Source organism: Haliotis cracherodii, unplaced genomic scaffold (assembly GCF_022045235.1).
Source record: "Haliotis cracherodii isolate W230 unplaced genomic scaffold, xgHalCrac1.p SCAF_19, whole genome shotgun sequence".
Taxonomy (NCBI): Eukaryota; Metazoa; Mollusca; class Gastropoda; order Lepetellida; family Haliotidae; genus Haliotis; species Haliotis cracherodii.
Window position 1 is genome coordinate 1,573,545 of NW_027266274.1, and position 13,440 is coordinate 1,586,984.

The 13,440-nt window shown below is 41.3% G+C and overlaps 1 protein-coding gene across 1 annotated transcript in view; it reads left to right on the top strand.

Annotated features, from left to right (window-relative positions):
- The window catches only part of LOC139466656 (resistance to inhibitors of cholinesterase protein 3-like), a 55,728-nt gene that overhangs the window by 12,064 nt on the left and 30,224 nt on the right, over positions 1-13,440 (top strand). Inside the window, exon 3 of the mRNA XM_071248245.1 lies at positions 8,283-8,426. Within this exon, the coding sequence (XP_071104346.1) occupies positions 8,283-8,426 (144 nt within the window). The remainder of the gene's footprint in view (positions 1-8,282; positions 8,427-13,440) is intronic.

Below are 13,440 nucleotides of genomic sequence, written 5' to 3' on the forward strand. Positions count from 1 at the left end.
TGTCCCCCCAGACCGGTGGCACAAGATTCAGGCGATGATTGCCAAAGTCTTAGCGGTGCAACAGACTGTTCACTTTTGGGAATAGCTGTTAGGGCTGCTTGTGTCAGCCCAGGATTGCACCGATCGGAGTCGTCTCCACCTCCGCCTGCTGCAACGGTTTCTAATCCAGTTGCCCTCCCGGATTGGCTCCGATCGCATCTGGAGTGGTGGGCGCTCCCTTGCAACGTCTTATCAGGTGTCTCTATGCGGCTCTTCCACGCCACGTTGAACCTGTATACAGACACCTCTCTAGTGGGCTTGGGCACCCATCTAGAGGCGGAGGGGAGCTCGGGGCTGTGGTGCGTAGACGAACTAGGTCTTCACATCAATTGCCTCGAGTTCAAGGCAGTGATAAACGCAGTCAATCACTGGAAGCATCATCTCGTCGACGCCCGGCTCATGCTGGCAACTGACAACACGATGGTAGTGTCCTATTTGAACAAACTGGGGGGAACCCACAGTCACTCGCTACTCGATCTCGCTTCCTAGTTTTATGCTCTGGTGGATCGTGTCCCGTGCCAGGTATGCACCCGTTTCATCCCAGGTGTGCGGAACGTACTGGCCGACGCTCTATCGAGGCCTCGGGATCCGAGCCCCACGGAGTGGATGCTAAACCAAGTGTGTTTCAGTGGCTGTGCGAACGTTTGGGTCGTCCGATGGTCGACCTGTTAGCAACCAGGTTCAACAATCAACTCCCGTTGTTTCTATCACCAGTCCTGGACCCGAGGGCCATCGATCACGATGCTCTCACGTTAAACTGGACGGGCATGGACGCTTATGCTTACCCGCCAACGGCGTTAATACCACTCATTCTAGGCCGGCTCCGAGGAGTTCGCTGTCGAATGTTACTGATTGCGCCCATGTGGCCGAACAGATCGTGGTACCCCCGACTTGCTGGCCCAGGCCACGCAGTCGCCACTTCCGCTACCTGTGAGACCGGATCTCCTGATCCACCCTCACACCTGCCAGCTTCATCCAAACGCAGGGCAGTTCAATCTGCACGCGTGGATGTTGTCACCAAGCGTCTGAGGAGTAAAGTTTTTTCTCGTCGGGCGTCTCGGGCATACGTTAGTATGCATCATGATTCTACCCAGAAGGTGTATAATGCACATTTGGCTATTTTCACGAAGTGGTGTTGTAAACATCACATTCATTCGCCAGATAAGGTATCTGTGCAGGATAATGCTCGTTTCATGTCTCACTTACGAGAGACCCGGAAACTCACTTACGAGAGACCCAGAAACTCTCCGGGGGTTCCATTGCCAACTATGTCTCGTCTGTTGCTACGGTACGGGATGTTGCTATGGGTACCAGTCTCTCAAAAGAGCCGGTGATTCGGGGTATTATCAAGGCTCTCAAACAGCAAGATCTTAAAAAGGGCCGCCTTCTGGCACCGGCCTGGGATCTCTCCTTAGTGTTGAAATCTCTTATGGAGGCTCCGTATGAACCCTTGGGTAGTGCTTCGTTCCAGCATGTGACTTGGAAAACAGCATTTCTCCTTTCCTTTGCCACTGCGGCACGAGTGTCGGAAATACACGCATTGATGTCACCAAAGTACGATTCGATGGGGGTGACGAAGGAGCTGTCCGTCTTGGCTTGCTCATGGGTAATTTAGTCACAGTAATTCATGGGGGCAATGTTGTTCCCGCCATTTTGTTTCTTTCCCGCCATTTTTGCCATTCACCACGTGGCCACGTAATTTTGTGTTCTGCGTTTTGAATTCTTTCTTTGGCTTGGGTAATACATTAAATTTATGTATTTTGTTTTTGGCGTGCTTAAAGCCTTGCCTTTTCGCTACCTTCAGCATAATTGTTTGCTCTCATAAATTCAATAAAATACAAAGTTTTTGAGTTACATTATGCCTCCCGTACTTTGTGGTTTTGCCACATGGTTTTGTTTTTGCTTAAAGCTAGAGCGGGTGGGGCAATACTCGGACAGTGGCAGTACCCGGAAACCCAGCAAATTAACACGTGTACACAATAAACAAAAGTACTGATGGGCATAATTTTCACGCAGGCTTCTTCCTCTTCCTCCCTGACGTCAGAAAAGATTCGTCTGCTACTGGTAACACTCACGATAAAAGCTCGTGTGCATGTTTTCCCACGTGACCATGTCGCCCACGCATTTTGTTGCGTTTTGGCAATGCATTGTAGTTTCTGATCATAAGGTTATAGATTCCTCACGACTAGTTTCTGGTCTGCTTTTTCTGTTTTTGGCGACTTCTTGTGAATCGACCGTGCCAACATGGAAACGTTTGGCGCGAAAATTCTAAAAATAACCTAATTAAGCTGTGTCCGACTACTACCTCGGAGAAATTACGTGGGAAGGCAGTACTCGGACAGTCGACAAATAAAATTTGGAAATACATATCAGAATTTTTTTAAATAAAAATAATTGAAAAAAAGCTATTAAGAAAATGCAAAATGAAAAAATAGGTTTTTTTCGATCGCCAGTGACATACTTTAAGAGGGTTCTGATTGGGGATGGGGTGGGGTGGTGCACGTGACTTTGTCTTTGGGGGTGTTATTCAGGGGGTTAATACGTACAGTATGTCAGTTGCATGCTTTTAGTGTAAACATTCTGTAACTGTCAATCTCATAAAAAGACGTTATCTCAGTGTCGTTTATCAGTCATATTTTACTTTTGCGATGAAACTGAACGTTTTTTACGTGTCACCCATCAGTACCCTCATTCATTCTAATCTGATAACAGAAGTTATTACGTATCAGTAACATTCCCGTTATTCTTCAGTATATGGATATGATAGTTCCATTGACTAGTTCTAATTATATTGTAGGACCGTCTGTGTAGATTTGCTAAAATGAGCGTTCGAGGAGGAAAGCCTGCCTATTCAATTGAAAACTTAAAGCGGGCTATGGATGCTGTTAACGCCAAGCAGATGTCTGCACGCAAAGCTGCCGTCGCTTTTGGTATACCAAAAAGTACTCTGCATGACAAACTCTCAAATAAAGTACCTCTTGTTTACCGCAAAGGTCCTTCACCCATCTTATCAAAAGACGAGGAAAGACATCTTTCAGATTGGGCTATACACATGTCGAGTATAGGGTACGGCCGGACAAGGGACGAACTGTTAGACACGGTCCAGAAAATAATCAAATTAGATGGTAGGGAGAATCCTTTTACTGATGACAGACCTGGTAGGGATTGGTTTAGGGCTTTCTTAAAACGAAACCCTACAATATCAGTAAGAACACCAACACAACTTTCAAAAGAACGTGCTATGGTATCACAACAAAAAATTGCTGATTGGTTTGATACCTTCACAACCTACATCGCTGACAAAACTGATTCAGACATCTTGCATGACCCATCAAGGCTGTATAATGCTGATGAGTCGGGTTTCCCCATGTGTCCAAAGAGTGGTAGGGTTCTGGCCGAACGAGGATCCCAGACAGTTTATAACTTCTCGGCCTCAGACAAGAGCCAGATAACAGTTCTTGCTTGTGCAAGTGCTTCAGGTGACTACACTCCCCCCATGATCGTCTTTCCCGGCAGCAGGTTCAAATACAACCCCCTAGATGGTTTTGAGGAGGCGGTTCTAGGGCGAACCGAGAATGGCTGGATGGACGCAGAACTATTTGTTTCTTGGCTTAAAACTTGTTTCATTCCCCATGTCGATAAACAGGCAATCAAGAAACCAATAATTCTGTTTCTGGACGGTCATTCAACGCACCTTACCCTTGAAGCGTGCACTGTTTGTGTGGAGAACAACATCGTCCTGTACTGTCTCCCATCACACGCATCACATGTTATACAGCCATTGGACCTGAGCTTGTTCAGTCCACTCAAACATGCATGGCGCCAATCTGTCCGAGATTTTCAGATTTCAAACATCGGCGAATGTGTTAGGAAATGTACCTTTGCCAGTGTATTTAAAACTGCTTGGGTAAGGGCAGCTACAACAGAAAATGCGAAGAGGGGTTTCCTCGAATCAGGGCTGTTTCCGCTCAATCCTGGTAAGGTTACCGATAATCAGAAATTAAAACCCAGCACCATCTTTGAACCATGCAAACCAGTCCTTCAGTCAACCCCTGTAACCCCATCCACAGTCAGAACATTCACATTTGCACCCCCAGCAGACACCCCATCCCAACCTTCCGCTACACTAACATCACCAGAATATGCATCCTCACCAGCCGTACAAACAACTCTGCCATCACCCCATACAGACCCTCATGCACCAGTACAATCACAAACTGCACATAGCACAACACCCCAAACAGACACTTCACACCTCGTCTTACATTCTACATCAGCCACAGCCCACACATCTTCCAGTGACGCATTTGACAAATATTTAGTTCTCCCTAAAGTACGGAGCCGTACCCAAAAGTATAAACCTACAGTGTTACCCAAATCTGCCTCAGGAGAAGACATCAGGGAACTTCTCCTTGAAAAGAAGAGAAAGGCAGAGGAAGAGAAACAGATGAAAGAAAGCAGAAAGCGAATGAGAGAGGAAATAAAGCTTAAACGAGAAGAAGAGAAAGCAGCCCGGAAAGCCCTAAGGGAAAAAGAACGGGAAGCGAAGCGTGTGCAAAAGAGAAAGCAAGAAGACGAGAAAAAGGCATACAAACTCTTAAAACAAATAGAAAAGAAAAGCAAAGCAACACTAGACAGTGACGAAGATCTCTCTGAATCCGAGATTCCCTACATGGATGACGACGAATACGACGACGACATCGATTTTTCCGATGATTCCCTCCGGGATTTTTGTCACCTTTGTTTGGGTCGGGATTTGGCGGCAAATGATGACTGGGTGGGGTGTCTTAATTGTACCAAATGGTTCCACAAGAATTGCCTGGGATACCAGACATTAACACATCAACAACTCGCCGACCTTCCCTTCACGTGTGACACTTGTAGCTGAGAGGGAAAAAACCCGTTTCCCTGCAATGTGAATGTTATTGTTGGCACAGTTTGCTTTTTTGAAAGAAGTGAAATCAGTGTTCATTTCACATTAAAATGTACAAAAAATGAACATATTTTTCATATTTTAACAGAAAAATGGAATATCCCTTTGACGCCCTTTTCCACGAGATTCATGCATACTCTGGACCACCAGGGTGGGGTATAGACACCAATGCTGTCAGCTATCACCATAGCACGAAACCCATCGCAATATTTTCGTCAATAACTGGGTAATATTAAACCTGAAACTATATTCATTTGATGTACTGGTTTATTTCTATGAGTATAAGTTTTTGGGAAATATATGACAACTATGAAGTACCAGGTTAATGATAGACTTTGCACCTAATTAACAACGGAAGATTATTTAGCGAATGTTGCCACTTCTCATATTATATTTTCTTTCTTCATAGGTACCATGTGTATCATGTGAAGCCGTTACCATTTATGGCACTGAAGATGAATCAGGAACCAGAAAACATATATGACGTAAACGCTCTCAAAATTAGTATTCCCGATGAAGCTGACATACATTTTCGTAGTTTAGATCTGGAAGTCCGGCCCCCACCCAATAGACAGGTTTTACGGGACATAGCTGGCCACGTCGTCGGCAGAGTTCCCTTACAGTTGTCAGGAGTACTCACTCCTCTGATGATGGAAGATTGCGTTTTAAATGTGACACCGTTCTTTACTGGTAGAATTACTCACAGCGGGCCTGTTAGGGGTGGGGGCCCAAAACTAGACTGTTTTTATTTATTGCGTATCAAGCCACAACGTCGTACTTTATTCAAAATAATAGAAAGACTGAATGAAACAGGATTCGATGGTGACAGCGTTTGGGTTTAGTGACTGAGAAGAAACCTAATGTCAGTATAAAAACAACACATGTATCTGTGTACAGTGATGCCAAAATGAGAAGATAAGCCAATGAAGTTGTATTTATGTTGCTATTATTTTGATGTTCTCATTGACACAGTAAAAAAAAAACACAATTGTAATTATGTTATATTCGGTTAAGACATTTTTTAAAAATTCTTAAAGTGTCCGGGTACTGCCGCAAGGGTGTCCGACTTCAACCGCAGGCGTCCGATTACTACCGAAGTAGTCGTCGAGTAAATATCATAAGAATTTGCTGAAACAAGCGCACGAACACAACCACTACCGAGTATAATCACCACAGCAGTTACCTTCCTTCACATATACGATGAAAGAAAGTCAATAGGTACTTTGGTTCAACTTGCATGCCGTTAGGAACGTTAAGTGTCCGAGTACTGCCCCACCCGCTCTATGCCTTTTCGCTACCTTTTAGCGTAATTGTTTTTCTCATAAATTCAATAAAATACAAAGTTTTTGAGTTATATGTTGCTTCCCGCACTTTGTGGTTTTGCCACATAGTTATGTTTTGCTTAAATTCCTGATTTTCTGCCTCGCTGCACTTGTTGCCGCAAGAACAAATCTGGCCTGGGATGCCCCTTCTGCCGTGAATGTACGACGCCCTGTACTTCCACAAGGCAGTGCCGATGTTGCAGTCCTTTGTCGCTGTGCTCCTTCAACTCAATACGAGTATACCTCATGGTTTGCGAAGCAGTACTAATCACTTCACAGCAATTACAATGGCAATACACAATAGAGTGGAAGTACAACATTCAATGGCAATACTTAATATGATTTGCAGTTTTCTGTATCAAATACATAAATACAGTGGTGATAGCAAAAGTCAGTGATAACAATATATATTCACCCAGAAGCGACAGTGGTCAAGCTTCATAGAGGGGCTAGGCAGGGAATCAGGGATGATGAGCAATCCTCACATGAAAGTTGGTGCCAAAGTTATGAAATGCATGAGAGATACGTAATCATGCTCTTGTCCCACTATGTATACACCCTAACAAGCTACTAGAAGTTTCCCTTACCAGTCTAGCAGCACTAGAACATTACAGAACTTTCCATATGTTTCTATAACATACTATCGCCGTCTGCGGTATGTGGACCGGAAGTTTACACACCACACTAGCATCAAGATAAGGTAACTTCCTGACGACTGATCACTGCCCAAACACAATGCAATGAGCATATACCTATCTCAACAGAAACAATGTAACACGGTTACTATTATTGTTAAACAATAAAATACACTGCCATATAACATTATCGGCTCACTAAACATTCAAGTTTCGGGCAAGACATATTCCTGGCATATCCAATGTCATAGCCGACTCCTTGTCCTGACCAAACAAACCATCTCCCACGGATTGGCAACTACATCCCATGATTCTTCTGTGGATTTACCAGTTATTTCCGTGCCGCGAAGTCGACCACTTTGCAACCTGCTTCAATACTCAGCTATCCCGGTTCATATCTCCAATCCCTGACCCTCTTGTCTGAGACCACAATGCGTTAGCAATCCCATGGGAAGGTCTACATGCTAACGCCTTTCCCCCTTCAGGCATTCTACATCGGGTTCTACAGAAGATAAGAGCAACCAATCTCCTCACACTGCTTTTGGTCACGCCCTACTGGCCAACTCGAAGTTGGTTTATAACGCTCACTCGTCTCGCAGTCACTGTTCCGGCTTCCTCGTAAATTTTCTACTGTTGTGTTTTATAGACTAGGGAGTTGCACCCCACCATCCAACTGTGGATAAAATGCATTGCTGGAGATAGGATAAGTTTACAAATTTGAAAATTTTATGATAAATTGTATATTTATATACTTATCCTATCGTACACGTTATATGCCCATCCGTCCATCCCCACATCGCAGGCATGGTGTCTTGCTGTGCCGTTGTATCCTTCCTTAGGCATGTAAAAACACTTATTATCTGGAGGTCAATTCCCATTTCACCCAGATAGTATCATTATGTCTGGAATAGTCAGCACTATACTCATGCACATAGTTTCAGCAGACTGGAAAATGTTTGAGAATATCATAACTGCATCATTAATCCTGCAGCTTTCAAACACTTGCTCACAGCTAGATCTCTTAATCATATGTGGATGATGGTCTTCATCTGGGGGAACTTATCCCTTAATGCCATGAGTCTTATCTATTGTCTTTGCAATAAGAGTTTATGCTTCATGAAGATCTGAATCCATTCCATATTATTTTGCATCTTATTGGCAATCTTCAAAAGTCTGTCAGTGTTTGGTTTTTAAAACCTGACAGCTAATTTTCATAAGTGTCTGATCATTGTTCACATTTGAAGCTGTACATCAATGCTATTTTTGATAAAGGTTTGTTAAGCATACTATTATAACTCCGTATGCATTGTTGAGAGTTGTAAGGGCAAATGTCCTTGATTTGTGTGTTTTCAGCCCGGTCCCCACCCTGGCATGCGAGCAGCAGCAGAGATGCAGCGACAGCAAACTCAGCATGGAGCTGGGCGGGGCATGATGGGTATTGTCCTGCCCATGTATGCCGTGGGCATTGTCCTTTATCTCGTCTATACCCTAGTTAAGGTAACCAGTGTTGTCACAGTTGTCATAATGTTGTGACATTAGTTATGGAAGTAGATCATACTTGCTGTTAGAAGATGTATTTGAAGAATGTGAAGCCAGAAATTGTTTATAGAAGCCAGGTTAAAAGCCTATATTGAAGAACATATGTACGTTGCAGAAGACAACAAAAGAGTTCGTAATTATTTATATCTGAAAGTCATGATCAAGTCAAGTGTTAGCACTTCATAATGGGATTGCTCTGCAAGATCTGTGAACATTTCAGAAATCCATGGACCAATGATGCTGAAACATGGCATGCTTGCTTCCCACCAGATGCCTGTACTGCTTACATGTACATCACGAAACTTTGGTCACAATCCAATACATATCACTATACTTGCATGTTATCTGTGGTGCGTAAGCCATGTTTTGCAAAGACTTGATGGCCAAATAACTGGCACACTAACGATTTACGGTTGGCCGTGTCAAGTGTGGCGCATCGGATGAAAGTTTTTACATTTCCACTACTCATTTTCACAAGTAATTAGTGTTTGGTGTAACATTTTTTAAAGAATACATGTGTGATTGTGATCGTATTAAAGAGAAAAATCATGATGCATCGGTGTATCAATCCACTACTAGTACAGAGCACTAACCCTTCTGGTGTTCATCGCAGGTAGTAGTATAGGTAATGGGGGTTCTGCCGCAACTCCACTGGAGCAAGATTTATATACCTATACCACCACTACAGATGGAATTTTTTATGTGTAAATGATTATGCGATTTAACCATAGTCATGAGATTAAACTTTATTGGCTCCAGCTCACCACCACCTGGAGTCAATCAATGTTTCTATGATATAAATTTTTATAGGTAATGGTGATTCTGCCGCAACTCCACTGGAGCCAGATTTATATACCTATATTGCTACTACAGGGGGAATTTTAATGACGATGCGATTCAACAATAGTCATGAGTCATATTAACCCTTTCCCATAAACCGTGTCCCAGTACCCGGCTGCCTGAGAAAACGGGCAGCACGACCGTGTTTACAAAATCGCTCTTCCTACTTCCTTTCTCGTGTGTAATCTCGTTCTAAATATGCAAATTAGATCTACACGTAATGACACGTCATTCGATGGAATTTCCCAGTCTTTTTGGCGCGAAAAACCGCGAATATGTCACCTGTTTTCGCGACAGGTATTTTTCTCGCTTGAATCGAAAATCTAGCGTAATGGCCGCCAACTACGATTCAGATAGCGATCAGATGACTAACAACGACTCTATCGGGAATAATAATGTGTTTGATTTGAATAATTTACGCAAAGGGGAGAGTGAATTTCGCGAATATTTTCGTGAAGATTTTGACAGTTTCGACAAGGTGTTCCCCCTACCACCCCCCCGCCAACTTTCAAGAATGGGAGTGGCAGAGGGACCACAACGCTGGAGACATGAGGGATTCTGAAGAGGCGACCGGACTCAAGAATATATATTGACTCGGTGAGTGAAGTATCGTGCTATTGATTCTTTCCAACTGTTTTACAATGATTCTGTGTTTGAACAGATTATCAGTGCGACGAATGAGAATGCAGCCTACAGGTGAACGAGCGATCACAACAACAACAAAGGTGAGTGGCATGACGTATCTCTTTTTTTTTTTAAATTTAATTTTCTGATCGCAATCCGAATGGTAGTTTGCCAGTCCATATATTTCGCTCAATTTGAATAAAATTCATTTCCATATTCATGTTTGTTTTCTTGTTTTTTACATCTTAATTTAAATTTTAGTAACTGTAATAATTATTTATTTATTAATTGATGTAAAAAAGGACTGATTTAATTTATTATGCAATTGTAAATAGCAGTGTATTGTAAATATGTTATCACAACTTGTATATTTGCAGAACTTGAATTTACGATCTTTCTGTCCTTTTACAATCTTTCCCTCCTTTCAGATCAATCTGTGATATCTTCTCTGTGATGTCATTCTTAAAGTAGCTGTGGTTCAATGTTCAGGTAATGTGATAAATTACTATTTAAAAACTTAAATACTTAATTTTTGTTTCAAATCCTGAAAAAGAACAAAATAAATCAAATATTTGTGTTTTTACCTGTGTCAAGGAGTTTACCTGCGTTAACAAGTTTACCTGTGTTAACGAGTTTACCTAAGAGGCTGTAAGTGTATCATAAGTAATATGTGACATCAGTATAGAAAACAAAGTCAGTACCAAGAGTTGTAAACTTGTTTATTTGTTTACAGATGTGCATGAAGAGAATTTACCTGTAACACCTGGGATTACCTGTGCCGTCCAAGATGACAAGACCACTGTGTTATGTTTACCTTGTATCTGTGATTTTTTTTTTTTATTTTTAATACAATTTGAGCCAAAATTCATTGTCTGTTTTCATTTTTTCAGTGTTTTCAAGTTTTATTTCACTTGTAAACACCTGTAATTAGAAAATAACAAAGGTTAGAGACAATAACAACAAAGAATATTACAGTATACTTAATCCTCTTTACAATGGTATATGACAAATGTATATTAAAAGCAAGTTTCTGGTAGAAAAAGTGCATCAAAAATGATGGTGTGATTTTCCAATAATACTGCCAGGGATGCCAGTGTGCAGGCCTTGTCAGTGTCAGGGACTGCAGGGTTTCAAGGGACATAACTCTGAGGCAGCCAGGGATGAAAGAGTTAAAAGAAATATCAATATTAATTAATAATGAATAAAATTTACTATAGCCCACGAGGATATTGGAAAGGTATAGGAGCAATTAAAAAATTAGCCACCGCGGCTAAGGTATCTAAAGATGTGGCCAAGGATTGGTTAAAGAAACAAGCGATGTGGCAAATATACTTACTGGCACCGCGTAATATACCGAGGAAGAAGTTTGATATTTTTACAACAATGAAGTTCATCAGGCTGACCTCTTATTTCTTCCCCACGATAAGGTAAGACGCAAAACCTATAAATACGCTTTAACCGTAGTGGATGTGGCTAGTCGATACAAAGAGGCTGAACCATTAACCTCGAAAGATTCAACAGAAGTAGCTAATGCACTGAGCCGCATATATAAATGCGGACCACTAAAATGGCCTAAGCTATTTCAAGTAGATTCTGGTCGCGAGTTTATGGGATTAATAACTAAACTGTTAACAAAGCACATTGTCGAAATCAGGCATGGTGAAAAAGAGGCCCACCAAGGTCAAGCTATCGTTGAAAGATTTAACAGGACATTAGCGGAACATCTAAGGGGGATAATGATGTCTTGTTCATTCTTAATCCATATATCCTATGACTGTAACTTCTTAAAGTGTTCATCTCGTGTTTGAACTTTCTACCGTTGAATAATGCTTCTTTATACTGTTCGTGTTTAATATGCTTTTTTACCACATACTTTTTAACACCCTTAACTTTTCTTATCTCTCCATTATCGGACTTCTTTATAGAATACATCTTAGGTCTTAATCTGACATACTCCGCTATAGGAGTCCCAGCACATTCATCCTTCATCTTACCTATCAACTTTTTATTTACTACGCTGTGCAGTGGACTATCTTTTGGGTAATAGCTCATGTCTTACATATCTATTCTTTCTGCCATATCTTTATATACATCCTCGGTTTGTATTTCCATCAACAAAGAATCTTGGTCGTTATATAACACCTCGCATCTATCACCGTATTGCTTCTTAAGTTGGTTGTAATAAAAGTCAATCATTAAGTGTTTTGACAAGTCGAGAATACTCATACCGACGTACACCGGTCTGTTGAATTTTATATTACTCTTCTGCATATGCAACGTGGCTAAGTCGTTATCAATTATCTTGCTTCTTTTAAAAGCCAGACTGGCTATAAGTTTCCTGAGTCTTTCTTCCTCATTAGATATGACTAATTTAACATCAACACGCTTCCTTAGATTCTCCATAGTTTTACCAAATACTGAGTTATTCATGAGCTTATATATATTCTTTTCGAAATCGCTGGTAGCTATCTTTCTTAAAACGGCGTTCAGTCTTATATAGGGCTCCATCCAAGGGCTTTGATCAAACTTTAGAACTCTGTGTATTTTCTTTAGTTTCATACCTAACGATAGATATAACTGGAGATTTCTGTTGTGAACTATATATTTTGTCTTATCCATCAAATTTGGTACGAGTTTTTCTACGTTAGCTAACCTTGTATTACCGATCAAGGAGTGTTGATATTCCGACATCCAATCTTTATTAACCATTAATCTTTCGGGAGCTAGCGGATAACTGTTAAGGTCTTTATGTAACGAATTTGGATATTCCAAGTCAACTTCTAGTATGTACCCTTTATTCGCATTGATAGTATGGATATTATTCACTTCGATATCATCGACCCACTCAAAACCACCCGTGGGTAAAGGTTGACTCATAGCCCATCCGTACAAATTGTTGGCGTCGAGATATGATATATGCGTGTCAGGTTTACTCGGATCATATCCTTCCACTAATTTATTAAGCCGTATTGTTTTAAACATGTCTTTCTAAATATCTCGAATATATCGGCGAGTAACAGTACATCGTTTTTTAAGTACAGATTGTGATAATCGCCTAAATTCTTACAACCTAATTTATCCCACACCGTCATAGCATGTGCATAATCGGCATCGGTTATTTTAGTTTCTGTTAAGTTACTATAGAATGATTCAAAGGGTGGTAATTTAGTTTCGTTGAATCTAGACCAATCATCCATATATTCGTAAGGATATACACCTTTTCTCAGCAACAAATAACGAGTTAACCTATGGGTATATTGATTTGTTATCGCAAAGTCATCGGGATTGTTCTCATTAGCTAAATTGTCCAGGGAAGATAACAGAAACTGTACGGAGTCTATGAATCTAAGCCCATTACTTTGCTTTATTCTGGCTTTCCCATCCTTGTCCCTATAATGTATAGTTCTAGTCAACGAGAATGATATGTATTTTTCCATATTATTAGGAATGCACGTTAAGCCACCGTCGGTCTTTGAGATAGCTTGCATAATGAGATGTGAATCGTATC